Source organism: Triticum aestivum, chromosome 2D (genome assembly GCF_018294505.1).
Source record: "Triticum aestivum cultivar Chinese Spring chromosome 2D, IWGSC CS RefSeq v2.1, whole genome shotgun sequence".
Classification (NCBI taxonomy): Eukaryota; Viridiplantae; Streptophyta; class Magnoliopsida; order Poales; family Poaceae; genus Triticum; species Triticum aestivum.
Genome location: NC_057799.1, coordinates 8183843 through 8204423, shown reverse-complemented (window position 1 = coordinate 8204423; position 20581 = coordinate 8183843). Strand labels below are relative to the sequence as shown.

General features: G+C 52.4%; 1 protein-coding gene across 1 annotated transcript; it reads left to right on the top strand.

Moving 5' to 3' along the window:
- The first annotated feature begins 17511 nt into the window (after positions 1 to 17511).
- LOC123048191 (putrescine hydroxycinnamoyltransferase 3-like) lies at positions 17512 to 19238 on the top strand. The gene has a single exon (XM_044471343.1). The coding sequence runs from the start codon at positions 17586 to 17588 to the stop codon at positions 18987 to 18989; it is 1404 nt and encodes a 467-aa protein (XP_044327278.1). The 5' UTR covers positions 17512 to 17585; the 3' UTR covers positions 18990 to 19238.
- The last annotated feature ends 1343 nt before the right edge of the window (positions 19239 to 20581 follow it).

Sequence of the window (20581 nt, the reverse complement as noted above, 5' to 3'; positions counted from 1 at the left end):
GATGACCATGCTTGTATTCTGTTATGTTTACTTCTGAGTACTTATTCCGCTGCAAGTAGTTCTTTGCTAAGGAATTTCCTCACCCGCAAATTCCTCAGTGAAGAATTCATAAAAATCGCCTATTCACCCCCCCTCTAGTCGATATAACGCACTTTCATGCACCTCCTCAACCCGATGGAACTTTTCACTGCCGTCCGATTCCACATGGCTATGCTGTTGTGATGGTGGATGAAATAACGAAGGGATTTAGGGAGCTCGAGCTTGACCACACTATAGGTGAAGGGAGACTCAGATGGGTCTTGCTCCGAAGACTCCATGTCTATGGCGGAAGGAGCACATCAAGCTTCCAAACTGGACGCCTCCGCCTCCTCCTCCCCCTCTGGCGAGTCAGGGCACTTCGCCTCCTCCTCCTCCTCCTCCAGCGAGTGATCAGGGCACTCCGCCTCCTTCTCCGGCTGCTCCTGCGCGTGAGGCCGGCACTCTGCCTCCTCCTTCGCCTCTTCCAGCGCGTTTGAGCAGTCCGCCTCCTCCTCCGCCTCGTCAGCAACGACCGAAGACAGACGCCGCCGCTCCGGCTGCTCCGGCGCGTCGGAGCACTCCGCCTCCTTATCCGTGTCGTAAACAACGACAGAAGAGAAACGTCGCCGCTCTGGCGCTAGGGGCACATCCAGAGGCGGGAGGCAATACAGATACGGTCCATCTCTGAAGCCTCTAGAGAAGTTACCATACGAGAGGACTGTGGAGGAAAACGCGGAGATCGTTGAAGCTCAAGCGATGAACTTTTTTGCAAAGAAACTTCCACCTCCGAACGAGACGATAGATCCGGTGAAAGCGAAGCGCACTATCGATGCCCTGAAGCGACCACCACCGCCTTCGCCGGATGACAACCATGTCTGCTGTGTTAAAAAGATATTGGAAGATGCGCGCCGGTCGGGAACTACTTCAACTGATAAAAGGTTAGCAGAATGAAGCAGTGGAAAAATATCCCCCAGCTCGGCGAACAGGCGAACCAATCGTGACCCCCGCTCAAGGTGTCTAGCGATATCGTCGCAAATCTGCCGGGGATGGTGCCCGATACCAATCCTCGTGATTACCTGGGCGATGATGTGCATTTTGATACAATGGAGGTGGATGTGTTCAGATACCAGTACGGGAAGCCTCTCGTCAAAGATGGAAGTCCTGCTCTAACAATGATGATGCAAAGATTCCATGAATGGTACATGGAAACCTGGAGCAAGTCTAGGAAGGATGCTTTGACGATGAGAATTAAAGACGAGCACGACTTCATTGGACAAGAACTGATTACTGTTGATTTTGACGAGTTTTTCCAGTTCTACAATCAAAAGGCCATCAACAAATCATTCGTGGCTTGCTACTGTCTGTAAGTACTATTTCTGTAATTAAGTCTCTATATATAGCCCAGCTCTTTCATTGCATGCATATATAATTATCCTCACTATATTATGCAGATTGAAGATCGTCGAATGCAAAAAGCACAAATCTATCACATTGGGTTCATTAACCCAAATGTCATACATGAATGGACGGTTAAAAAGAATGTCCCAGAAACCGAGGACAACTTGCTACAATCGTTGCTCAAAAATCAAAGCAATGATAAAATACTCTTTCCTTACAACTTCAGGTGAGTGTTACTGTCTTGTACATATTCGGTTTCACTTATTACTAGAGGTTATAGTAATGTAACTGATGAGTTATGCACGCGTGCGCAGCTTCCACTTTATTCTCCTAGAGTTAAGCTTGAGCAGGGAGTAGTAACCGTCTTAGACACGAGACGAAAAGATCCCGAGGACTATGCGGACATGACTCAAATGCTCCAGAAGTAAGTTCAATCGATCATTATCGCATCATATCGGCAACTTTGTTCATTTCCTGATATCAAGTAATTATTTTCTTGTCTGGCAGGGTTTGGAAAAAATTCACCGCAATTTCTCCGGGACTGCCGACCGAGCTGCGATTTAAACACCCGAAAGTAAGTACTACTACCTAGTTCCCCGCATCTCCCATTGATTCTAGCTAGTTTCATCAATACCATTTAGTATGCTTTCTTATCAGTTTGATTGACCTCTATTTCTCGTAAAGTGCTTGCGGCAGGAACGCGGGTATGATTTTTGTGGATACTACGTTTGCGAGTTCATCTACAACGCGACGGCCTCTAATAAGCGGGGCTACTCTGAAAAACAATATGAAGTGCCTAAGCAAAAATATTCACAATTTTATTTTATTACCATCATTTGTGTTGAGTTTCATTCATACACATGTATTAACCCTCTTCTTCAATTTAGATCTGGTAGATGCGAGATGAACTCCTACCACAAGATCATAAACGAGCAATTCAAGAGGAATTGGCGGGATTCTTTCTTGACCATGTCATCAATCCAGCCAGAGAATACCATGTGAAACTTGACTTCAGATTTAGGGATTGTAAGAGATCTTATATTGTATATATGTAGCTAGCAGTATCGGATAGATATACGAAAACTTGTTGTTCGACCAATCTCCGGAGAAGGAGAGGTCGATCGCTTAATGGTTTCCTTCATTTGCTTACTAACTAGCGTGTCGAGTCCTCTCTATACGTATAGTACGTAGCGTCGACCAAGCACGGAGATAAGAGACGTCACTTCTCTCTAGCTATTAGCTAGATAACACAATATATGAAACCCCCAAATTAACCCTCCAAAACCCCCAACCCCCCTCTTCAGAAAAAACAAAAACCCCAACTCCTGAGCTGCTGACTCGTGGATGCTTTTTGGTCCCGGTTGGTGTTACCAACCGGGGCTAAAGGCCCTCCTGCCTGGGCTCGCCGCAACGGCCATGTGGGGCCCCACCTATCCCGATTCGTAAGCAAACCGTGACTAAAGGAGTTGGGCTTTAGTCCCGACCCTTTAGTCCCGGTTCCAGAACCGGGACAAATGGGCCTTTTTCTACTAGTGCCTTTTAGTCACAGTTGGTGTAATCAACCAGGACTAAAGGGCCCCCAGCCCACGGCACGGGCTCGTGCCACGTGATGGGCCTTTGGTCCCGGGTCGTGACGAACAGGCACTAAAGCGGGGGGTAGGGGGCCTTTAGTCCCCATCCTTTAATGCCGGTTGGCGAACCGGGACTAAAGGTCCTTAAGAACCGGAACTAATGCCCAATTCTGCACTAGTGTGGTCTAAGGCAGCAGAGAATAGACTTGGAGTATACAACTAGGGAATGCAGAGTTCCATGGCAGATTGTAAAGAACCCTGTCCAATTTTACAAAAGTACTCCCATCGTCCCGAAATGCAAGATGTTTTTTGATACTAGCATAGTATCAAAAAACGTCTTACATTTCGGGACAGAGGGAGTAGTATTGAACTGCTCATTACTCCAAGTATACCTACGGCCATGAAGATACATATCCTTTAGCTCAAGCACAGTAGTGAAGTTTCTAAAGGTATTGAGCAATCCCCTATGGATGCTGCTATTGTTCTTATCAGCAGCAGAAGCAATCAAATTAAAATCATCCAAAATAACAAGTGCATCAGCAGAGTTCAGGCACATCAATTGTAGTTCAGCAAGGAATGCAATCTTGTCCAGATGAGCCTGAGGACCATACACGTTGATGAGATGCCAAGAGACCCCGGTTGCAACATTGGTACATTTAGCAGAGATGAAGGATTTAGAACACTGGGTGGAGCTAACAGACAAGTCATCCGTCCACGCAACAAGCAAACCTCCAATAGCACCTTCAGAGGGGGAGAAAGCAAAGCCAATGAAGCTAGGACCACATATTTCAGAGACCAGACTCGAATTAAAGGTTGACATCTTTGTTCCTTGCAAACAAATCATACAGACAACATTATGCCTAACAACCGCACGAACAGCAGCTCTTCGAGCAACCGAATTTAGACCCCTGACATTCCAGACTAGTAAATTGCAATAATTCATTGGAAACAAACACGACGCACAACAGTATAAATACAGAGATACCACATGACCTCAGGTGGCCGCGGCACAAGCAGCCCTTTCCACAGCGGGCATTGGATGTGAGCTCGGTGAGCGCCTGAATCTGGGCAGCGCTGAGGGGAGTCTGGAAATACCTCATGTACCGCGCCAGCAGGTCGGCGGGGTCAGAGTCGGGCTCGTCGAGCGCAACCCCGAGGCGGCGGCTGAACAGTTTCTTCGCCAGTGTGAGAGATGACCCCTGCAACTCCGGTGGGCGATTGGCAAGGCGGTGGCTGCGTCTCACTGCCTCCGCCTCCGCAGGAACAACTTTTTTTTTGAGAATTCCACAGGAACAACTTTTTTTTTGAGACAACCTCGCGAAACTTTTATTTAACTCGTCACACTGTTTACAAGGACCAAAGGAATCCCGTCGGGCTGGCCAAACCACACATGGCACCCCGACGCTAGTGACAGTGCATGTCTCGCTAAGTTGTGAGCATTGACATTCGATCTCCTAGACTCATGAACTAAATTACATGAAGTGAAAAAAGAGAATTGTTGCTTGATTTCTTGGATAATCGCTCCATAAGTCGCTCCGCTGCCCTTTTGTACCTCTTGGACTACTCCTTTACAGTCAGACGCAGCATGAATATGTTGCAAGTTCAAATCCCTGCACAAGTCCAGTCCTTCTCTAATGGCTAGAGTCTCAAGGGTAGCTGGATCTCCCAATCTGAAGCGCATTGCCGACGCACCCAAGAACATCCCCGCATGATCTCTGCATATTGCTCCCACTGCTCCGAAGCTGCCTCCCCTGCTTACCGATGCATCGACGTTTAGCTTTGCGTGGTTCTCCGGCGGTGCTATCCATCTAGCAGGGGCCGGTTGACCTGGCTCATTACCATTGCTAGCTTGTGTTGTTGCTTTAATCTCCGTCAGGTAAGTGTTGATGAACATGTGTGTTGCATGTGGGCTCTTGTGTATATCCTCATAGATGGCTTTTCTGCGAGCGCCCCAAATTGCCCATAATGATACTACAAATCTGATAAATTCCTGGGAGCTCAGTGCATCATGCATAGCAAAGATCCACTTCTTTGGGCAATCCTCCCGGTTCATGCTGAGCTGATCAATGATTGGTTCAGAAGACAACGCCCAGGTGCTCCTTGAAACAGGACACTCCAGTAAGGCATGTTTCCAAGTGTCATGAGCTCCACAAAGATGACAAGCTGCCGTTGTTGACATATTACGATGGTTCAGCAGCTCTCCCGCCGGTACAGAGTTCCTCGCCAAACGCCAGATAAAGACCCTAAGCTTCGATGGTACCTGAAGTTTCCACAGTTCCATCCAATGTCTTCCCTTCTGCCGCTACATGAGATGATTCCTGTCTCCCCTCTAACCAATCTTCCCGGTTCATCTTTGTTCGGACAAGCATTCTGTAAGCGGAGCTGACAGTAAAGTTCCCTCGGGGTTCCTCACTCCAGGCCCAGAAGTCGTCTATCCGCCTCATGCAAAGTGGAATTTTAAGAATGGCTTCCACGTCCAACGGAATGAACACAGACCGTATCAGCTCCTCGTTCCAGGAGGCAGTAGCTGTATGAATGAGCTCGCCAACCCTCTGTGGCGGATTCGGGATCAACGAGTGTAACGGCCTTCTGTAGCTGTCTCTAGGTATCCAGTTTTGCTCCCAAATGTGTGTTGACTCACCATGCCCAATCCTCCAAATGATGCCTTGGGCCATGACGTCCCTGCCATCCAGGATAGCTCTCCATATTTGAGATGGGTGCGACCCCAGCTCTGCTTCCAACAAAGAGCAAGTTGGATAGTAGACAGCTTTCAAAATTCTCGAGCTTAAAGAAGATGGATCATGCATTAACCTCCATGCTTGCCTTGCTAGAAGTGCAAGATTGTAAAGTTCGAGATCTCTGAATCCCATACCTCCTATAAACTGCTGAATGGGTTGTCGTCGCCGGCGATCTCTCTCTCACTGAAGATGGACTCTCACGCTCTCTGTAACTGAAACAAAGATGACAAGAGATTTTTGTGCCGCGCACACTTCCTGCGGCTTTTCTGTTTTCTCCTTATTCCTTATAACATGAGCTACATGCAAACTAAGCTAAACAGCTGATCCTACACTTCCGCCACTCCCAGCACGCACAACGTGCCATCCCATGTTGAACTGGTAGTGGCCAGTGCCCCGGGCTACCTAGCGCACGACCCGGGCTACACACACAGCTATGCAACATGCCCACGGCATGCACACGTCCAAAGAAAAAAGCAAACATGCACCTAAACTGTCTATGACACGAATGAATGCTAACAAATCACCCCCTCAGTCGTGGCTTGCTCCTTTCACGTCGACGACGCCGAGCTTCTCTCTGAACTCAACGAACTTTGCACGCCCGAGCAACTTGGTCAGAAGATCAGCAACCTGTTCCTCAGTCCTCACGTGCTGAACATTGATCCTCTTCTCCTCGACGCACTCGCGTATGAAATGATACCGAGTGTCGATGTGCTTGCTCCGGTCATGGTGAACCGGATTCTTGCACAGTGCGATCGCGGACTTGTTGTCGACGAGGAGCTTGGCCTCCATGGGTGCTTCGCCTTGGAGCTCTCCGACCAGCCGGCCGAGCCACACACCGTGGCAGGCGGCCGTAGCTGCTGCAATATACTCTGCCTCACATGATGAGAGAGCCACCGTCTTCTGCTTCTGTGATGCCCAAAGCACACAGCTGGAGCCGAAGAAGAAAACTGCGCCGGTGGTGCTCTTGCGGTCATCCGGATCACCAGCGAAGTCGCTGTCGCTGTAGCCCACCACACGTGGACGCGACGAACCATGCCGCTCATAACGACAGCCGTACGTCACCGTGCCGCTGACGTACCTCAGTATGTGCCTGACAGCCGCCATGTGCAGAGCTGTTGGAGCTTCCATGTAGCGGCTGACGAGGCCAACAGCATAGCAGATGTCCGGCCGGGTGTTCACCAAGTACCGCAAGCTCCCAACAATGCTCCGGTACTCGGTGGGATCGACGACGTCGCTGCCGTCATTCTTCATCAGCTTCAGCCTGTTCTCCATGGGTGTGTGGCAAGGATTGCAGCCCTCCAGGCCTGCGTACTTGACGATCTTCCGCGCGTAGCTGCTCTGGCACAAAGTGATTGCCTCCTCCGTCTGATTCACCTCGATGCCGAGGTAATATGAGAGGAGGCCCAGATCGCTCATGCTGTACATTGCCTTCATCTGCTCCTTGAACTCGACGATGTCGGACGCGCGGGAGCCGGTGATGATCAAGTCATCAACGTACACCCCCACGATCAGGAAGCCGTTCTCCTTCGCCCTCCTATAGACCGCGTGCTCCAAGGGACTCCGCTCGAAGCCGAGCTCCACCAGAGAGCTGTCCAACTTCGCGTTCCATGCGCGGGGAGCTTGATGAAGCCCATACAGCGCCTTGCGCAGCTTGAGCACCATGTGCTTGTTCTTGTCGTCGATGTAGCCCGGCGGCTGCCGGACATACACTTCCTCGGCGAGGTCTCCGTTCAAAAACGTGGACTTGACGTCCATGTGATGAACTTCCCAGCCGCCCCGAGCTGCGAGCGTGATGAGCACCCGCACAGACTCCATGCGCGCCACGGGTGCAAACACCTCGTCGAAGTCGACTCTTGGTTTCTGTGAATAGCCTTTGGCAACTAAACGAGCTTTGTGCTTAATCACGTTACCTTGTGGGTCTTTTTTCACCTTAAATACCCACTTTAGCCCCATGGCATGCTGCCCTTGAGGAAGATTGGTGAGCTCCCAAGTCTGGTTGCCCTTTATGCAGTTCATCTCCTCGTCCATGGCGCGCTTCCAGCACGCCTCTTTCAGCGCCAGATCGACACTGGCTGGCTCCTCGGCCGCCACGAGACACAGCCCGCTGTACTCCAGCTCGTACGGGTCGGTGTTGCGCGGTAGCGGAGTGGCAACCCCTCGGAGTCGTAAGACTCCCGGTGGGAGGCGTGACGAACGCCGGCTCGTTTGATGCAGCCGGTGTACCAGGGGACGGCATACACGGCTCTCCTGGTGTCACCGGTATCGCGCTGCCGCTCCCTGCCTTGCTTGCGGGGTCATCGTCGGAGGGCGCGGTGACTGTGTACTCCACGGTGAAAGTGCTCGGTGCAGCATGTGTCGCGGCTGCGACAGCATCAGTAGGCGCCGTCTCCCAGCTCCATGGCCTGCTCTCTTTGAAGACGACGTCGCGGGTGACGTGCAGCTTGTGCGTTGCCGGATCATAGACCCGATACGCCTTGCTGCTGTCCTCGTACCCCACGAACACCATTGGCGCCGCTCTGTCCGAGAGCTTTGTGACGCCCGGCCCGACCTTCTTCACGAATGCGGTGCAGCCGAATGTGCGCAGGTAGGAGACGTCCGGCTTCCGTCCATGCCATGCCTCGTACGGTGTGACACCGCAGAGCGCACGCGTCGGCGCCCAGTTCAGAATGTGCACGGCAGTCTTCACCGCCTCGCCCCAGAAGCGCGCCGGAACCTGCATAGACTTGAGTAGGCTTCTCGCCATCTCCACCACAGTCTGGTTGCGGCGCTCTACCACTCCATTTTGCTGCGGATAGTAGGGAGCCGTCATGTACCGCTTGATGCCGTTCTCATCGCAATAGTTTTTGAACTCCAGCGAGTTGAACTCGCCACCGCGATCACTCCGGAACGCCCTCAGCTTCACTTGGTGCTCCGTCTCGGCGAGCGCCTTGATCTTGCGGAAGAAGCGAAAGGCCTCGTCCTTGGTGCGCAGCATCTCGACCCACATAAAGCGACTGTGGTCGTCGACGATCAGCAAGAAGAACCGATTCCCGCTCGGTGTCGCCGGTGAGTTGGGGCCACACAAGTCTCCGTGGACGAGCTCTAGCCCCTGCTCCGCGCGATATGAGGATGCGCGCGGGAACGGAGCCCTGTGCATCTTGGTGATGGCGCACCCGTCACACAGCTGCTGCTCCCGATCAAGCACGGGCATGCCTGTGACCATGTCCGGCGCGGCGAGGTCGTGCAGGGCGCGGAAGTGCAGGTGCCCGTAGCGCGCATGCCAGCGCCACGGTGCGTCGTCCGCCTTCCCGAGGAGGCAGACACGGGAGGTGATCTGCAGCTGCAACTTGTACAGGCGATTGGGTGCTCGCCTCACCCTCGCCAGCAACATGTGCTCGGCGTCAAAGATGCACATCTCGCCGGCCTCAACCACGGTCTTGCATCCCACCTCATCAAGTTGTCCTAGGCTTATAATATTACTTTGCAATCTGGGAATCAAGTATACCTCCGTGAGGACGCAGTGTGCTTGGTTCTTGCACATGAACATGACGGAGCCTCTGCCGCGGATGTCGACGGCCGACCCGTCACCAAACTTGACTGTTCCAGTGACGGTCTCGTCGATGGATGAGAACATGTTGCGGTCTCCGGTCATGTGATTGATGGCCCCCGTATCGAGGTACCACACATCAGCTCGGCTCGCCTTAGGGATCACCTTCTCCTCGTTCAGGTTGACTTGCTCGTGTGCTGGCTCGTCGGTGATCTGCACCAGCCCAGCGTGGACCGCCATCAGCAGAGCTGGCTGCTCCTCGGCGGCCTGCGTGAGGTTTGCCTCCTCCTTGCGCTCGCGCTTGGGCCTGTAGCAATCCCGGGCCATGTGCCCCTGGATCCCACAGTTGTGGCAAGTGCCCTTGAAACGATGGCCGCCGCCCGACGAGCCCTGCCCGCCGCCGCTGGACGTGCCACCATCCTTGCTCTTGCCGCCGCGCTGGCCGTTTCCACGGCCTCCGCCGCAGCCGCCTCTCCCTAACGGCTTGCCGCGAGATGACCCCTCTCCAGGGGCCTGCTGCTTAGTGCGTGCCAACCACTCCTCGTGGGTCAGCATCAGCTGCCCGCCGTTGCGGCCGGCGCTCCCGTGGTCGAGGCGCTCCTCGACGGCCTTGAGGCGCCCTGTCAAATCCTCTATACTCAAAGTAGAGAGATCAACAAGCGTCTCAATGGACATAGCAATTTGTGCGTAGCGCTGCGGCACCACACGAAGGAACTTGCGCACCGCCTTCTCCTCGGTGACCTTGTCGCCGAGGATGTTCAGGCTCGTGATCATGGACCCGAGCCGCATCGCGAAGTCGTCCACGGACTCGCCGTCGCGGAATTCGATGGTCTCGAACTCCCGCGCTAGAGACTGCGCCTTGGCCGCACGCACCCGGTCACCGCCGATGCGCATGGTGGCGATCGCGTCCCACGCCGCCTTCGCCGTCGGCTTGACGGCCAGCGTCCCCACCATCTCGGGCGGCACCGCTCCAAGGATGGCCTCCAGCGCCATGCGGTCCTCGTGGAAGTCGACGTCGTCGTGCTTGACAGCGTTCCAGTAGCCACGCGCCTCCAGCTTCACTTTCATGAGCAGAGACCAGTCGTTGTAGTTCGTCTTCGTGAGCATCGGCCAACTTGTCGATCCGGACTCCCGGATCACCTTCTGCACCACAGGCGCTGCGAGCTCGTGCCCACGCACCGTGCGGCTCCGGCCGCGCCTCTGGGGCGACCGTGACGGAGACCGCGACCGTGGCGGCGTCTTCGACCCGGAGCCGCCCGCCTTGGTCTCCTCAGCCGGCGCCTTGCTGCCGGCCGCCTTGCCGCCGGCCATGTCCGCAGGATGTCAACAGGGCTCTGATGCCACTTGTCGTCGCCGGCGATCTCTCTCTCACTGAAGATGGACTCTCACGCTCTCTGTAACTGAAACAAAGATGGCAAGAGATTTTTGTGCCGCGCACACTTCTTGCGGCTTTTTTGTTTTCTCCTTATTCCTTATAACATGAGCTACATGCAAACTAAGCTAAACAGCTGATCCTACACTTCCGCCACTCCCAGCACGCACAACGTGCCATCCCACGTTGAACTGGTAGTGGCCAGTGCCCCGGGCTACCTAGCACACGACCCGGGCTACACACACACACAGCTATGCAACATGCCCACGGCATGCACACGTACAAAGAAAAAAGCAAACATGCACCTAAACTGTCTACGACACGAATGAATGCTAACATGGGTGACGGGCTTCCAATGGGCTGGTACTGTGTTGTTGCCAGAAGCGGGGCGGCTGGAGAGAAGGTCACGGGCGGGCCAGACTTAGCAGTGGCACCCTGCTCCATGACGGCTGCCACGTTAAGAGTCAAAGTCTCGAGGCTCTCAACTTGATTAGAGGAAAGCACCAGTGGCGAAGCGGGAACAGCCATGACAACGTGTGGCAGGTCTGTGAGCATGCGTCCAACAGAGGAAGCTGGCTTTGCCGAAGCCAACAACACAGGCTCTCGCTCAATCATGGGCTCGGCAACCTCGGAAGTGGCAGCATCAGCGTTGGCAGGCAAAGCCTAACATACTATATAAGCATCTTCAACAGCCGTGCTATATAAGCGCCGTGCCGGAAATTTATGGTTTTTAGCGTGCGCGCAATCGCTAAGCGAGCTTCAAGGGACGCGCAATAACCGCGCGCGGCATAAAGAGTTCAGCGCGCGGTCCAAAACACCATCACACGACGTTTATTTTCTGCACCCGCTACCGCGCGCTGCACACTCGAGCACCCGCTCGCGACTTCCACCTACCCCGACCTAGGCGCTGGCGCCGCCGCCCGCACCACCCCATTTGTTCTGGCAACCATTCCGGCGCTTTCCCGACCTATCCCCGCGCCGCCGCCGCTTCCTCCTTCTCCCTCCAGTCGACGCCGCCCCTCGCGCGCGCCATTCCTCCGACGAATAGCGCCCAACCGCCCACTGCCGCTCGGCGCCCACAAGGTGTTCGACAAAATGCTTGCAAGGTTTGCATTGCTTCAACTTCACACTTTTTACATGAATTTGGTGCATGTTGTTTGTAGTATTTATAGCCTAGTTTAAACTGAACATTGTAGATCAGTTTGTCATATGATTCTTCCAAAGAAGAATTTGATATTGAAGAGGAGGAGGATCTTGCAATGATCCTAGCTATGCACATCAATAAAAAACCAAAGCACAGCGGTTTGGTTATGGGTCGGCAGAAAACTTGGAGGGATAGGATCGATGCCCACAACAGATTGATGCGGCACTATTTTGCGGATAATAATACTTCCGGCGCCAGTTTAGGATGAGCACCGAGTTGTTCAGGCGCATTGCAGATAAACTAGCGAGCCATGACCGGTTTTTCAGCAAAGGAGGAATGCCGCCAGAGAGCTCGGGCATAGCACCTTTCAAAAGGTGACAGTCGCTTTGCGTATGTTGGCATACGGTATTCCCGCTGATCTAGTTGATGACCACTTTTGCCATGGGTGAGATTCAAGCCATCATGTGTGCCAAGCGCTTCGCAGTCGGAATTGTGCAAGTGTTTGGCCAGGTGTATTTGAGATCTCCCAATTCTGAAGACCCCGCAAGGCTATTGGAGATGAACAAAGCTTGTGGCTTCCCAGGTATGCTTGGCTCAATAGATTGCATGCATTGGAGTTGGAAGAATTGTCCTAAGGCATGGCATGGTCAATTCCACGGCCAAAAAAGGGTTCCACTATAATCCTTGAAGCGGTTCCCAATCAAGAGACTTGGATTTTGCATGCTTTTTTTTTGGAATGCTTGGATCTTTGAATGACATCAACATTGTTAATCGGTCACCACTAATGAATAAGATTGCAAATGATGAACTTCCACCGGTGTAGTTTATAGCAAATGGCTATACATACAACTATGGCTACTATCTTGCGGATGGCATGTACCCAAAGAGGCAAACATTTGTGAAGCCGTTGAAAAACCGGAAGGTAAGAAAAATCTTGATTTCACAATGCTCAGGCGGCGGCTAGAAAAGATGTGAGAGAGCTTTTGGGGTTTTTAAGCCCAATTTGCTATTGTCAGAGGACCGGCTAGATTTTGGGATCAAAAGATGCTTTGGTACATCATGCACGCTTGTGTGATCATGCACAACATGATCATCGAGAATGAGTGTGGTCAAGATTTAGACTACTCTCAGTATTAGCTCTTGGGACATACCGTGCGCGTGCGGCGGAGGTCTGCCAGGGTCACCCGTTTTGTTGCCTCCTATCATGCCATTCGACGTGCCTAAACGCATGATAATCTTCGGAAGGATCTCATCGAGGAGTGGTCGGCATGGAATAGCCGACAAAGAGCATCATGATTTGTGCGTTTGATGTTGTATTATTGAACTATTTGGTCTATTGCAAGATAAACTATTTGTTTGAGTTGTAATAATGAATTTCAACTATTTATTGTTGATTTATTTTGTTTGTGTTTGACTTTTTGGTTGTGTTTGGAATGCATATTTTGTTTGTGCGAGAGCGCGCGCTTTTTTGCAGCGGGTGCTGGAGTGGCTCGCGAACGCTATACGTTGCAGCGGCCGCTGGAGCAAGCGCTCCTTGCCGCGCAAAAACTTACAAACAGCGTGCTGCAAACTTTTTTTAGCGCGCCACACATTGCGCAGCTGTTGGAGATGCTCTAACTCAAGCTCAGCTGCGATTTGATCACGAGGAGCATGGGCACCGCTTGCATGGGGGACCGAAACCAACTACGTCGAGCTGCAGGCCAGGGAAGGTGCGCATACCGTCTGCGCAACCGTCAGGTCGCCGTTAGGGCTGAGAAGAGGGGTGGTTGAGACCAACGATGGAGCAAGACGAACGTGCTTGGGGCTGTCGTGGAAGACGAGACGGTCTAGTATCTGAACCTTCTCCCTAGGTACGGGAAGGAGAGGCGCATACGGACAGGCAGTGGTGCAGCTAGCGTCAGGGGTCGAAGTCATGCCTTGTTAGAGTTAAGCACGATCAAACTTGCACGGCACGTGCATGAGACTTAGTACGCGCATGAGTCCTAGTACGATTAGTATTCTAAAACAAGTAGGATTGGGAATACTACATAGAGTCGGTTAGACACTAAGCTATGTTCAGCGCGCGCGCACACATATTTGTAAAATTGCATATGAGCCTATAGTTTTTGTCATATTTGTAAAATATGTATATATTTGTACGAAAAAAGAGCATGCTCAAAATATGGTACATACTACCTAAAAATTAATATATATACTGCCTAAACATCATTATATACTACATACTACACGTATATGGTCTCGATTTTGACAGATACTACATACAACATACAAAAAAGCAAATGGTGATAACTATTACTGGTGGTAGGAAAAATTTGTCATTGAGCAAAAAGAAATAAAGAAAAGCAAGGCACGTCAAGAGCCTTTGCCTATCAATCCATCGATCAGTTTTTCCGTGTTGCCAAGTTCACGTGAGTTCCGTCGAAATGATCGATCGAATCGATATCAGTCTAGCTAGCTTCTGGGGGCTGGACGTGTGTGCGCTCTGTTTATCAATCAAGCTGCTAGCTAGCTTGCACGTAAGTCCGCGGTTGCTTCGGGTATTTTGGTCTAGCGCCAATAATTGGTATCTAGAGCTTCGAGGATCTACGATCTACGATGACGGATATCAACAAGTAGTCGGTCAAGTCCGGCAACGGTGTTAACAAGAAGAACAAGAAAGGCGACAAGGTGAAGAAGTGCCCGATTCTGTGCTGATGGCGGAACAGGGCGGCGCCAACGTGCAGGTGCATCGTAACATCTCCATCCAGTACCCGATGCTCACCGAAGCCAACTATGGCGTGTGGGCGGTCAACATGAAGATTATTCTCCGAACCCTTCGAGTGTGGAAAGCCATCACGGACGACGACGTCGACAATGAGTGCGACGAAGGTGCCATGGCCGCCATAGCCCAGTCTGTGCCGGATACCATGCTGATGATATTGGCGGAGTTCGAGACGGCAAGAGAGGCGTGGAACGCACTCAAGGAGATGAGGATTGGAGAAGATTGTGTCACGAAGGCTCGGGCACAAGTGCTGAAGCACCAATTTCACAAGTTGTAGATGGAGGAAACTGAATCGGTGAATGACTATGCCATGCATCTGACTACTTTGGTGGGAGAGATCCGCACGCTTGGTGCGAATCTCGAGGAAGCCGAGATCGTGGAGAAATTTTCCGGTTCGGTGACTGATAAATTCACGTACATCATCGGCACGCTCGAGTAGCTTTACGACATGACCATAACGGAGGCGATCGGACGCTTGCGGACATGGGAAGAGAATGCTCGTGGCTGTCGAAAAGGCAACGGAGGAGGTAGTGACCAACTCATGTACTCGTGCGCAGATTGGGAGTCCCCAAGTAGCAAAGGAAGGCACAACGTTGGCAAAGGCTCAAGTAACGCGAAGCACGGCGGACAAACCAAAGCAGGCAAAGGAAAAGGCAAGCCACAAGGTCGTGGTAAGGCGGACCAATCTCAAGATCGGAAGCCTTGGAACTTGGATGTGTCCGAGGTCAAGTGCTATAATTGCAACGAGATGGGTCACTTTGTTAAGGAATGTCCGGAGCCTAACAAGAGGGAGATCAAGGAAAATTTGGAGAAGCAGCAAGACGAATGTCCAGGTCTTCTGATGGCCGAAGTTTGTGATCTCGTGCAGCCTAACAAGCGGGAGATCAAGGCAAATTTGGCGAAGCAGGAAGACGAACGTCCAGGTCTTCTGCTGGACAAAGTTTGTGATCTCGTCCGAACGGCGGTTGTGAAACCAAACCGGAAGGTGGTACTTCATGAGAAGAAAGTAATACCGAAGTTATCCGGAAACCAGAACGTGTCATGGTATCTAGACACAGGTGCCAGTAACCACATGACGGGGTGCAAGGAAAAGTTCCTCGAACTGGAATATGATGTTCAAGGCTCGGTCAAGTTCGGCGATGGTTCAAATGTGGAGATTTCCGGGCAAGCTTCTGTCCTCTTCGAGGGTCTCACAGGAGAACATCGCATACTCACCGGAGTATACTACATCCCACTGCTTCACAACAACATCATCTCTATCGGGAAACTTGACGAGAATGGATGGTGGATATTGAGAACGGAGTGATGACGATCTTCGACAACCTCCGAAATGTGCTAGCCCGTGTGAATCGCACGCGGAACAAGCTCTATCTCCTCAACCTTGATCAATCTCAACCAGAGTGTTGGCTCGCCAAGAGTGATGATGATTCCTGGTTATGGCATGCTAGATTTGGACACGCTAACTTCTACACCTTGAAGAAGATGTCGAAGATGGAGATGGTATCTGGGATGCCGTTTATCGACCATGTTGATTGAGTATGTGACGGGTGCTTGGTTGGAAAACAACACTGAAGGCCTTTCCCTTCTCAGTATACTTATCGTGCAAGTGATGCACTCGAGCTGCTCCATGGTGATCTATGTGGCCCTATCACCCCAGCAACTCACGGAGGAAAGAAGTAATTCTTCCTTGTGGTAGATGACTACTCGAGATACATGTGAGTCGTTCTCCTACAATCTAAAGATGAGGCATTTGAACCATTCAAGAAGCTGAAGGCTGCAACGGAGATGAAACACAAGCTGAAGGTTCGGGCTCTACCGACGGATTGCGGCGGAGAGTTTACGTCAAACGAGTTCAATGACTACTGCGAGAAGATCGGCATAATAAGCTTTCTCACGGCACCTTATACGCCGCAGTAGAACGGGGTTGTTGAAAGGCGCAATCGAACCGTCGTTGACATGGCGAGAAGTTTACTCAAGAGCAAGAACTAGCCGGGGAGAGAAGCTGTCTCGACGGCGGTCTATCTTCTCAACCGGGCTCCAACGAAGGCAGTGATCGGTAGGATTCCGTATGAAGCAATTTACGGACGTAAGCCAGATTTGTCTCATCTACTGGCGTTCGTGTGCGTGGCCCATGTGAAGACGGCGGGGCCGCATCTCTCAAAGCTTGCCGATGCTAGCACCAAGATGGTGTTCATCGGATACGAGAGAAGTTCTGGCACCAAGGCACCGCTTCTACGATCCACGAACCAAGCGTCTACGAATTTCACGTGACGTCATGTTTGAAGAAAACCAAACGTGGAATTGGAGCGCAGCAGCCAACGATGCTCCAAACGGTAGCATATCCACAGTTGAATTTCCAACTGATGATAATGCAGGGGAGGATGTCCAGTTGGTTGGCGAGACGCCCAACCAAGGTGACCGCAATGGCAGTGATCACCATGGTGCCGACCCTGACGACTACGTGCATGGGTCACGACGCGCATGACACAGGTGCCTATCTTTTTTTTAGGAGATGGCCGGCAACCCCTTGAGCAGTGGAGAGCGGTGACTGGGAGGGGGTGGTTTGCGGCGAGGTATGGAGGGTGGGAGAATTGCCTTTTGCAGGAGCTCGTGGGCAGGACATTCCTTACTTGCGGGAGTACAACGCTGCAAAAGCTGACAAAGATTGGAATACGTTGCATGTTTTAGGATACCCAGCCATACAAAACCTCGTCGGCAGCATCCTATTGGTGCCGACCTCACCGGCAGGTACGGGAACAGCTAGATTTAAATATATTTTTTCCAATCTTTTGTGAACCAGATGGGATGGATCAATCACGTGGGTTCCGTTTCCCTTATCCGATCCGGGCGCGGCGCCTGGAGCCCGCGAGCTGGCCGCAGATCCCATCCACGTTTTCTTCCAAATAAATCCGCGCCTACCCCTGCAGCTGGCTGGAGCCCTTTATAAACGCAGCAGCACCTAAGGATTGATTGGGCCAAGCAAGAGAGCAAGCAACAACAACTAGCTCGATCAGCTTCACCTTCACGTACTCGCTAGCGAGATACACCAACGTACCAATGGACGTAGCTAGCGCACTGCTGCCGGTCCTAAGCTCCAAGCCGGACAGGTCGAGGCCGGCAATGGAGGTTCAGATCCTAAGCTCCAAGCTCGTCAAGCCAGCTGCGTCGACCGATGCCGCCGCCGTGGACGAGTACGTCCCTCTCTCCACCTTCGACAGGGTAACGTACCAGATCCAAATGGCCATCATCTACGTCTTCGCGCCGCCGGTCCCCTCCACGGCCGCCCTCGAGAAGGGCCTAGCCGTGGCGCTCGCCCAGTACCGCGTCTTCGCGGGGCAACTAGTCGTCCGCGGGGAGGCACCCGGTGGAGGCCCGGCGGTGCTGCTCAACGACCACGGCGCGCGCGTCGTGGAGGCGTCCGTGGACGCCGATCTCGTCGACGTGGCGCCGCCCAAGCCCAAGCCGGAGCTGCTGTGGCTGCACCCGAACCTGGAGGAGGCGATGGATGAGGTGGTGGTGCTGCAGCTCACACGGTTCCGCTGCGGCTCCCTCGCCGTCGGGTTCACGGCCAACCACGCCGTCACCGACGGCCGTGGCACCAGCAACTTCCTCGTCGCCTGGGGGCGCGCCACCAGGGGACTAGCCATGGGCCTCCCCCCCGTGTACAACCACGACGAGCTCTTCATGCCCCGATCCGTGTCCCGCGTCGAGTTCGACCACCGCAATCGGGAGTATTACCTGCCACCGTTGCTCACCAACATCGGCAGCGAGGCCGTCGACGACGTCAAGAAGAACAGCATCGTCATCCACAAGACGCATTTCACCAAGGACTGGATAACACTTCTCCGTGCCAGAGCGTCGGAAGGCCTTGACCGCCCGTTCAGCCGGTTCGAGACAATCCTCGCCCACCTGTGGCGCGCCATGACGCGCGCGCGGGGCCTTGGCCACAACGAGACATCTACGATCCGGCTGTCGGTGGACGGCCGCGACCGCCTCGGCGTGCCGGCGGAGTACGCCGGTAATCTCGTCCTGTGGGCGTTCCCGCAAGCCACGGCGGGCGACCTGCTGAACCGGCCGCTGAAGCATGCGGCGCAGGTCATTCACAACGAGGTGGCGAGGGTGGCTGACGCCGACTACTTCCGGTCATTCGTGGACTTCGCGAGCTCCGGCACCGTCGAAGAGGAAGGACTCGCACCAAGCGCCGCGTTGAACCTGAGAGAAGTGCTGTGCCCGGACCTGGAGGTGCACAGCTGGCTCACCTTCCCGTTCTACGACCTGGACTTCGGCACGGGGACGCCTTCGTACGTGATGCCGTCCTACTTCCCGGCAGAGGGGCTCATCTTCCTCATGCCATCCTACATCGGCGACGGTAGTGTGGATGCCTTCGTGCCGGTGTTTCAGTGCAACGTCGAGGCCTTCAAACAATGCGTCTACTGCATCTCAATGAATGATATGGAGTAGCCAAGGAAGCCAATCTACAACAAGGACATGCATGAAGATGCATAAAACGAAGTTACTTACGTGCCAAATAAATCTGCATGCCTTCAATGCATGCAATGAGCCACGAAAAATAAAACTGCATATCGATGTCATAGGTATATGCGGTGCAATAGTTTGCGTAAATTCATTATTATTAGTTCCGCACCATATTTTTTGTTTATTTGTTGTGAAAGTTTTTTTTAACTTGTGAAAGTATGTGTGCCATACGAACTACTTTTTACCTTCTTTATCTATCTATCTTATATCTTTCTTATGTGTGTGCGTCTCTCTCTCTCTCTCTCTCTCTCTCTCTCTCTCTCTCTCTCTCTCTATATATATATATATATATATATATATATATATATATATATATATATATATAGACACACACACTAATTGGAAGCACCAACGGAAGCTCTATGTTAATCCTTGATAAATAAGGTTACTGTCCGGGACGTGGAGTAACTGAGCGCGAGCTCACGTGAGCTCGTTATCTAGGTCGTTGGTTGTCGCTTCTCGATCTGTGCCATAGTTCTGTACGTACGCATGCGGTCCGCCAGAAAATCAAGCACTGTTGGGAAATACGTACGCGACAGCGTTGGGTGGTGGGCCTTCGCGCGGGGGAGAGTTGACGGATCTGACGATAGTTTGGACGGCCGTCAGTCTCCGGCGAGGTGGGCCGTGGAACAGAATCGGTGTTCCCCGTCTGATCCGTGGACCAGGACAATCGCTGAGGACTGCGGGTACGGTGTGGGCCATTTGGGGGAAGCTGAGGACTGCGGCACAGAGGCGATGAGCGCCGGCGGCGAGACAACATGGAGTTCTGATGCAGCCTATCAGCAGGTAAGTCGATCTTTGCTTTTTCGGCGACGCCGCCTCCTTTTGAGCCCTCTGTTTTAGCTAATCCAGAGGATGGCTTTCTCCCAAGTTTCAGATCCAGTCTGCTGGAGGAGATCGGGGAGAGCTTGGTGCCGGCTGCTAGTTGTCGTTGTCTTTGGTGTGGGGGATTTGTAGGCGGTACCGCGGGCTGAGGCGACGCGGCACACCAGCGGACAGCGGATAGCGGTGGTGAGCACAAGGGAGAGCTCGCCACCGATGTCGGAGCTGTCAACAGGGAAGACGAATCCCCGAGCACTGGGGTGGAACCAGAGGTCAGTGAATAACAACTTTGCCTTCCAGCACGTATTGAGTGATTTAGGAATGAAACGAATGAGTGAGTAAATCATGCAGTTAGAGTGAGTGCTGATTGTTCTACTGCATTCAGGAAATTTATGTTGTGTGTGCCTGTGTGTGAAGGCTGATTTGTTCTCCGCATTCACAAAATTCAGGCTATGTGCGCCTCTGTTTGCAGGCCGATTGCTGTCATCGTTAAGGAAAAATATTGATTTATGTACTGGTGTTTGCAGTCTGTTTTGCTCCCTGCATTTAGAATATTCATCCTATACGCGCCTGTGTTTGTAGGCTGATTGCTCTGTGCAATTAGGAAGTTCATGCTATATGAGGCTGTGTTTGCTAGTTGTTTGCCATCTGCAATTAGAAAATTCATGTTCTATGTGCCTGTGTTTGCAGGCTAA

Coding starts and splice junctions, on each gene's coding strand:
- LOC123048191 (XM_044471343.1), top strand. CDS start 17,586: ATGGACGTAGCTAGCGCACTGCTGCCGGTCCTAAGCTCCAAGCCGGAC.